Raw genomic sequence first — 9,173 nt, 5'->3', positions numbered from 1 at the left:
CCATATAACTACAATTCTAAAGGGAAGGAGAACTGCAAAAACCGGTGGGACAAAACATATTAAAGAGACTAATAAAAATGAAAAGCTGAAACTGTAAACACTGCAGAGGGATGACTGGCTGCAGAGGAGTGACTGGAGAAGACTAAAGGAACACAGGAGACACATAAATGAGATGCAGACAAAGGACACATGAGGGCGCTATGAAACACAAAAGGAGAACCTGGAGCGGGAACTGGAGGGGCTGGGGAACAAAGGGACACAGAACATGACAGACTAAGAAAATCCAGCTAATGACTTACTGCTGTTTCCAAGCTGAGTGTAGCAATAAGCTTCAACCTAGAAACGATATTCAAAATTTAAATGGGTCGGTCACAAGACATTGGGCTCCAACACATTGAAGCAACCACCCACCACATCCAACTCAGGGTTTAATGTTTGAGAATCTCAGCTTTTTTTGTGTTTTTCCATAAGGTCACAGATTTGTCTAATTTAGAGCTGTAAATGAGAAGCAGTCACTTTGAAATGATTTTCTTCTCACAGATAAATTGTTGCGTTTGTGACACCTTAGATTAAGCTTTTGCAAATAAATATATAATTACGAAACAAAATGAAGTAAATATGTCGAAGGAAACAAGACTTTTAGCAGTTTTTATTTTTCTAAGCTTGACTAACCAGTCACGTCAAAACAAATTCTACCTAAAAAGCCTTGGTGCTGCTCTTTTGGCATCTTAACCTTTTTGTGTGTTAGCCGATGCCGAGCACAGCAACTCAGTCAATCTCAACCTCAGGGACTCGAAAATGCAGTTTATGAATCATGCAAACCCAAAGCTAAAGTGTAAAATCACTCATTTGTTCCATTTTTTCCATGGATTGAAAACGTTGGACAGTTGACGCCAGACGCAACATGAAGAATTGGAATTTTTCTACCTTGTAATGATTTCAGGCACTCCTCTCAGATCCTGTGAATAAAAAGAAGATTGGGAGCTGAAGTGAAGGCTTGGAAAGGGGAGAACTGTGGAAAAAGAGATGAAAAAGTGCAGATTCATCTTATGGAAATGCTGTAATTCAATTCCTGTGAGGGATCTCACTTCCTGGAAAGCGTCAGGTCTGCACACACACACACACGTACAATGTGTTTCTCAAGGTGCAATTCCTTCTTTCTTATCAGAGTTGTAAAGACTTGTGTAAGGTCACCACACCTCAACAGGAGCAGCTGGGCTTCTGAAGTTTATTAAACTGAAAGATTTGAGAGGATTCAAAGCTAAAAAGCAGACGTGAAGATTGGATTTCTCCAGGTAAGTGTTAAAAACAGAACCATTTTTCTGTCCAGGAGGAAGAAGAGTCAGTCAGTTGGTAAAAGCTTAAATTATACACAACTTTTATGATCATAATTGTGGTTTGGTGCTCTGTGGTCAAAGTTAAATGTAAACTTCCTTCAAACCCAAAGTGTGCCTGTAATAGCTAACCTGTAATAGCTAACCTGTTATAGCTAACCTGTAATAGCTAACCTGTTCCCCCAGTTCAGGTGTATAAATACACATCTGGAAAAGGGAACAAGGTCAAAGTTTTATGTGAATAGCAAATTTCTCACAAAGAAAATCTGTCACTGAAGATATTTAGTTTCAAAATTCAAAAGGATTTTTGTCCTCCAGCTGCGTGTAGGAATCTTCTACAGGCCTGAACAAGCCTCACAGTATATGCTGCATCAACACCATCTGTGAGCTTTGCATAGGAGCTGAAAATGTCAACCAGCTACTCTACTTTGGTTGGGTCTTTAGAAGGTTCTTTCATAGACAAACAGTTCAGATGTCTTTGCACAATAACTCAATGATGTTTCAACCCTAACCCAGACAACAGTGAGTCTCAGTGAAATGTTTTAGCTATAGCATGGCTGCAATAAAAATGCTGTTGCACATGTTAGCAAACTACTGCTTAAGAAAATATTCATTGTGCTGTTGTAATGCATTTACAAACACGACAAAGAATCATCTGGACATGCTAATGTGCAGCTGAAGGGTTGTTCTGCTTATGTGTACAGAAGATGAGCAGTCGGATAAGTGCTGGTGATCAATGAAAGTTATCACTAAAACTGTGAAAAGAGCAGCACAATCACAAAACGTCCACTGTTGGTGAATGTTTGTGTGTTTATGAGGAATGAAATGCACAAACGTTTAAGAATTTTTGGTATATAAACAAATAAAATTACAAATTGATCTGTTCTTGCATTGATGAGTGGAGAAGGTACTAAAGAGATTAGCTGCAGAAACATCTTTACTCTTAACTCCCATCCTGAGAGCTTTCTATTTTTTCCCTCAGATCAAAGGTGTCCCATCACAGCACCATCATGACTAAACCAACAACAGGTGAGATGCTTAACAGGACATCACACTCAGTTTCATCTTTTAAATCACATCCTAATTAAACCCCTCAAGAACATGATAAATGACTACATTTGTGGTGGCCGGTAGAGATTTCAGCTGCTTGTGTGGATGGGAAAAAGGCTGTTAAAACAGAGGCCAACAGAGACTGTCTGGTGGAACAGAGCAGAAGGAAAATAAACACGAGTTTCTTTGTCAAATGCTTAAAGTCTGTGTCTGCAGAGAGGTTTTCTTCTCTTCCGTTTTTAAAAACACCATCACAACTGAGGAAGAAATAATTACACGCCTGTGAAGTTTTGTGACTGAGATCAAGATAAAGTTCGAGTTTAGGATGGATGCGGCGGGAAGTAAAATGATGTGCCCCTTTCTTTTTGACTCAACGGCTAATTGACAATTGAGCCGGTGTAGTCACATGTCAAGGTTGCTGGCAATTACACACACACACACACACACACACACACACACACACACACACACACACACACACACACACACACACACACGTTCAGACCTGAAGACATTTGTATCTGAGCTGATAAACATTTAGAGGCTTTCTTTCCTTTATTAAAATTGTGTCAAATAAAGATTAAAAAAATGCTCCTGAATGCTCACTTTAGTGTATAGTTGATGCTGTGTGCATTTACAAGTGATGTATTAGGTCTAGAGCAGGAGTTAAATCTAAACAGATGAAGCTCATTGTTCGATGGGAATATTTGCCGGATTTATCACGCTGCCTTTTTTTTTTTCAGATGACATTTACGCCTACGCTCTGTCCAAGACCCTGACAAAGGTTTCGGCTCCAGCGACCGTAGGGCTCTACTCTCCCTGTCAGGATCGCATTAACTTGATCCTGGAACAAATGGAAGGTATACAGTTCAAACGGTACATCTGACTCTGCAGATTGTTGCTTAAGCAGGTACTTGAACCCCGTGTCAATGATGAGTCTGTGGGTGGGCTCGATGATATGCAGGGATGCAGCTTTTTATCTCTGATGACTTGCATGCTCGCCGTAGTGATGGCCCCCTCTCTGTAGCTGTGAAGATGATGAGTGAAGTGTAATAACAATTTCACTTCACACTAAGAGAAAACTTCTAAATATCTGAGAGAATCACTTCCTGATTCCTCAGTTCTCCAGCTGCCTCTTGAGTTGGCCGAACCAGGAGGCAGCTGGAGAACTGAGGAATCAGGAAGTGATCCCTGTACTTATTAAATGTTGCTTACAAATTTAGACAAATCACGATTTGACACGTTTAAAGGCATTACCAAAGACCTCAGAGATCACGCCTTCACTCAGATACTTAGAGATTATCTCTTAGTGTAAAGTGAAAATCTTCTTGGCAACAAGGTCGTAGAACAGTGTTTTTACAGGTTTGGAGACCAGCACAGTTAAGATGTGTCAGGACGTGTGATGCAGTTTGTGCCTGCAAATCAAAAAATTAATTCTGGTCACTTTGATAAAATATTTGGCCTTTGGGATATGAAGTCAAGAGCTAACTGTGTGTGTTGGGAGATTAGTTAGCCTCTTGACAGTAGCAAATAGGACATGAGAATTGTTGATATTGTAGCATCCCAAAAGGCCAAATATTTAATCAAAATGACCAGAAATTAACTTTTTCATTAAGTAAGTGACTTATTTCCTTACTTTCAAGTAACTAAGTGACTTTGTATCCTTTTTCAATGAAAAAATCATAAACATCAGGTTGGACACTCATTCCTCCTTATCCTCATTACCAACCAACACAACCAGACCACAGCTACAGCCACACAGCAAAAATCTGGCTAGAATACCAGCTTTCAGAGTGATTAGTGCTAAAACACTGGAGGACATAGTAAATACCTTAAATTCACCTACCTGCTGTCTGGACACCCAGTCAACTAACTTCTTTAAAATGTTTTCAGTTGCCTGATGTTGCGATGAGGGGAAGGTAGGACCCAAAATGCAGATTACCCAGACGACAAGAGGCAGGAGTTGGTAAAAAGTAAAAATCCTTTTATTGGCAGGATGAAACAAAATAAATCCACAAGGCAGTGAGCCAAAAATCCAAAAACCCTGGTAACTAGAACAAAAGCTCACTTAGAGCACAAAGTCCAAAAGTCCTGGAACTCAGGACACCGTAAGCTCACTTAGAGCACCAAAACCTGGAGACATAAAGCTTACACAGAGCACGAACAACGCTGACAACAATAATGGACCGACAACCACACAGAGACAAGACAGGGCTTATACAGACTGGGAAGATGAGAGGGAGATGAATTGCAGGTGTGTGGGGAGAGGGACCAGGTGAACACAATTACTAACTCGGGGAGGAGGAAGAAAACACTGGTGGTAAAAAACACATTAAATAATGAAAGGCTGTAACAAAGGAAAATGACCTAAGAGAAAAACAAAAGACCAGAAGGCATGAACCATAACTAATATTCTAAGGGGACGCTGACACTAAAGGAAAACACTACAGAAAGAAACTACAGGGACGTGGCTAAGAGGGGGCCAAGAGAGCACAGGACCTGGGAGAGGGATGTCTGAGGAGGGAAACCTAGAGGGCAAATGGGGAACACCAGGAGACACATGAGGAAGACGCAGACATCAAATCAACTTCAACTTTATTTATATAGCACTTTTCATACCAAAAATGCAACTCAAAGTGCTTTACAGATTAAAATGGCCCCATAGATCCCACATTCCCATCCCAGCCCCCCTCCCCAAGTATAAAACAATTAAAAATTACAGTTCCCCTCCCGCACCCAACTTCCAAAGTGGACATACAATCACCCGCACACTCGTCCATGCACACACACACACACACGCACACACACACACTCGTGAACACCAGAGGAAACAATAGGCTGAGTTCAAATGGGTCAGGTAATGAACGACACATCATCAGCGGAGCCATCTGCCCTGGCAGCAACAGATCCACGGCAGCAGCCAAGACACCGGCCCATGACGCCCAGTGGCGTACGGCAGAAACCCCCACCAGTGCCCGGGCACTACCCGGGGAGCGCCCTGGCCGCCGCCGCCCCTGACCACCGGCCCCAAGGCAGAGGGCTCCGCAGAGGAAACACTGGAGGATTTAAGATATATAACATATAAAATAATAAAAGCTAATAATGATAAAAAGTAACTGATAAAAAGTGATTATAAAGATAGTAAAAGAAAAAATAATCATGTAAAAACACTAAGATGTAGATAAAATGATGAAAATAATAAAAGAGATAAATATGTATTTATAGATAAATAGTGATCAGTTAAAAGCTAAGCTAAAAAGGTGGGTCTTGAGCCTATTCTTAAAAGCCTGGATGTTTCCTTCGGACCTGAGGTCCTCCGGCAGCCCGTTCCAAAGGCGAGGGCCGTAATACTTGAAGGACGCCTCGCCGTGGGTGTGAGTCTTAACTTTAGGGATAACTAGGAGACGGCTGCCAGAGGAGCGCAGAGACCGTGAGGGTTTATACAGTAAAAGCAGTTCTGAAAGATAAGAAGGCCCAAGACATGACACATGAGGGCGCTAGAAGACACAAAAGGAGCACCTAGAGACGAATGGAGGACACAAGGAGACACATGAGGGGAGACGCAGACACAGACCATGACACCTGAAAGCTGATGTGAACTGTGTACTGAAAATCATTAACTGCTCCTTAATGTCAAGTATTTTTCCCAAATCATTGAAACTGCTGCTGTTAAGAAAATTAGATCCCTTAGAGATGATTAACTGCAGATGTATTTCTAATCTCCCTTTCAATGGGAAAATTATTGAAGAAGCACTTGTGATCCAGCTGAACAACTTTGTGGAGACAAACAAACTGCTAGATGGTTTTCAGCCAGACTTTAGACAACATCACAGTACTGAGACCGCACTTATTAAAGTATTAAATGATATTCATCTAAAAACAGATTCAGGCAAAACATCTATCCTGATGATGCTCGATCTCAGTGGAGCCTTTGATACTGTGGATCACAACATCCTTCTGGATAGGCTCATAAACTGGGTGGGACTATCAGGCACAGTTAGTTGATTCCAATCATATCTCCAAGACGGATTGTTTCCATTGGTGATCTCAAATCAAAGCTAATCACCATGACATGTGGGGTCCCACAAGGCTCAATTCCTGGACCACTGCTGTTCACCATCTACATGCTCCCCCTGGGTCAGGTCAAGAACAACATTACCTATCATAGTTATGCAGGTGACACCCAGATCTATCTAGCTCTATCACCTAGTGACTGTGGTCCCCTAGACTCACTCTTTCAGTTTTTGGGGAAAGTTAATGACCGGATGCAGTCAAACTTCCTCCAGTTAAACAAAGACAAGGCTGAAGTTATTGTCTTTGGAAGTAAGATTAGGATGGAGGTTTTTGCTCAGTTTGGCTCCAGAGGAATAAAGACAAAGACCCAGGTTAGAAATATTGGTGTCATAATTGACTCAGACCTGAGCTTCACTGGTCACATTGTTTATATCTAGATCAGCATTTTATCATCTTCATCAAATAGCAAGACTCAGAGGTCTCATGTCCAGACAAGACCTAGAGAAACTCATTCATGCATTCATCTTCAGCAGGCTGGACTATTGCAGTGGTCTTTTGTCTGGTCTTCCCAAAAAAGCTGTGAAGCAACTGCAGCTTATTCAGAATGCTGCTGCTAGAGTCTTCACAAAAACCAAGAGAACCGAGCACATCACTCCTGTTCTTAAATCTCCACACTGGTTACCAGTGTCACGTTCTGCGGGTGGTGGTGGCAGACCATGTGTGGTGGTGGGTTCCGGAGGCAGATGAGCAGGCAGACGGATGTAAAAAATAAAAAGCTGTTTATTGAAGGACGGGAGCAACAGGACGAACGAACATGGACAACGACAATGAACCGACAAAGACAGCAACACGGAGGCAGGTATAAATACACAAGGGAATCAGGAACACATGGGCAGAGTATTCAGGGACAGGTGAGAACAATCAGGCTAATCAGGGCAGGAGAGACACAGTCAGGGGGGCTGGAGCGGATCATGACAGTACCCCCCCCCCCCCCCCCCCCCCCAAGGGGAGGATACCAGACGCCCACAAGCCACAAAACACAGGAGACACGGGCACGAACGAAGACCAGACTAGGGCACACATGACAAGGGAACACAGAAGACGAGACCAGGGAACAAGGAACACAGTCCAGGGCCGCGGAGCAGGGGCCTCTAGGAGTAGGCGGCACTCCGTCTTACAACCAGACGTGTCCACAAACTTAGACCAGGGAAACCGGACTCGAACACCTGGGCACGTAGACTTGGCGTGGGCACGTAGACTTGACGTGGGCACAGGGACTCGAACACGATGACTTGACTTGACATGGGCACGTAGACTTGACGTGGGCACAGGGACTCGGACACGATGACTTGACTTGACTGGACACGATGACTTGACTGGACACAATGACTTGACTTGACTGGACACGATGACTTGACTTGACTGGACACGATGACTTGACTTGACTGGACACGAACACTTGACTCCAGGAACACAGAGACGAACTGCAGCAGCAGGCACAGGCCCCAGCAGGAACTGCTGCGTGGAGAACCTGCAGGCACAGAACCTGCAGGCGTGGACCAGGAAGTGGTTGAGTAGCGGAAGCTACGCGTGGAAGCCCAGCTCGGCGGCAGGTACTCGACATCCCAATCAGAGCAGGTGCACATCCGATCTGCTGGGTCCATCAGCGGAGGCTCGGGTGAAGGGAAGCCGGAGAAGAGCGGGGAGACCAGCCCTACCACACCGGAGAACAATGGCGTGCGCAGGGGTTGTAGCTCCCTTGAGGCTCCAGGATCCACCGGAAAAGAGCGGGGAGACCAGCCCTACCACACAGGAGAATAATGGCGTGCGTAGGGGGTGTAATTCCCTTGAGGCTCCAGGATCCGCGGCTTCAGGAGACGAACGGGACGAGGCTAAAACAGCTGGAGGAGAATGACCCTGGCCACCCCGAAGATAAATAGGATGCGCCAGGATCTCCCAGAGGAACTTCGACCACCCCGAGAACAGGTAGGATGCGCCGAACACACAAATTCCAGGCCAGAAATCTCCCACAACTGAAAGGGACAAAAAGAAAAAATAATCCTCCAGGAACAGATGTGTTAGCTCACCACAGGTCCAGGTTTGGTCGGTTCATTCTGTCACGTTCTGCGGGTGGAGGTGGCAGACCATGTGTGGTGGTGGGTTCCGGAGGCAGATGAGCAGGCAGACGGATGTAAAAAATAAAAAGCTGTTTATTGAAGGACGGGAGCAACAGGACGAACGAACATGGACAACGACAATGAACCGACAAAGACAGCAACACGGAGGGAGGTATAAATACACAAGGGAATCAGGAACACATGGGCAGAGTAATCGAGGACAGGTGAGAACAATCAGGCTAATCAGGGCAGGAGAGACACAGTCAGGGGGGCTGGAGCGGATCATGACAACCAGTAAACTACAGAATTGATTTCAAAGTGCTTCTACTAGTTTATAAATCACTCAATGTCATAGGGTCAAAATACATGTTGGATCTCCTTCCTGCATATAAGCCCATCAGGGCTCTGACATCCTTAGGGCACAGTCAGCTGGTAGAACCTCGGGTCAGAACCAAACAAGGTGAAGCATCCTTACAAGCATCCTGCCCCTAGATTCGGACACACCCAGCGTCTCTGGGCGACTCCATATTGGAAGCCATGTTTCCTTCTACGGAAGCCAGTGAGGACAGAATGCATTTACTGATTTGTAACAAATGGTTACAGAACTTTCAGCAATAATAAACATTGTTCTTTTACACATTTACCTTTTCACTCATTG

The 9,173-nt window shown here is 44.2% G+C and overlaps 1 protein-coding gene across 1 annotated transcript in view; it reads left to right on the top strand.

The window, feature by feature from the left end:
* The first annotated feature begins 1,016 nt into the window (after positions 1–1,016).
* The window catches only part of nkpd1 (NTPase, KAP family P-loop domain containing 1), a 30,493-nt gene continuing 22,336 nt past the window's right edge, over positions 1,017–9,173 (top strand). The window contains exons 1-3 of the mRNA XM_015953409.3: positions 1,017–1,295; positions 2,317–2,363; positions 3,128–3,244. Coding sequence (XP_015808895.3) covers positions 2,345–2,363; positions 3,128–3,244 — 136 coding nt within the window. The 5' untranslated portion in view covers positions 1,017–1,295; positions 2,317–2,344. The remainder of the gene's footprint in view (positions 1,296–2,316; positions 2,364–3,127; positions 3,245–9,173) is intronic.

The sequence above is a fragment of the Nothobranchius furzeri genome, chromosome 9 (assembly GCF_043380555.1).
Source record: "Nothobranchius furzeri strain GRZ-AD chromosome 9, NfurGRZ-RIMD1, whole genome shotgun sequence".
In the NCBI taxonomy this organism is placed as follows: Eukaryota; Metazoa; Chordata; class Actinopteri; order Cyprinodontiformes; family Nothobranchiidae; genus Nothobranchius; species Nothobranchius furzeri.
This window is presented reverse-complemented; position numbering and strand designations above follow the sequence as displayed.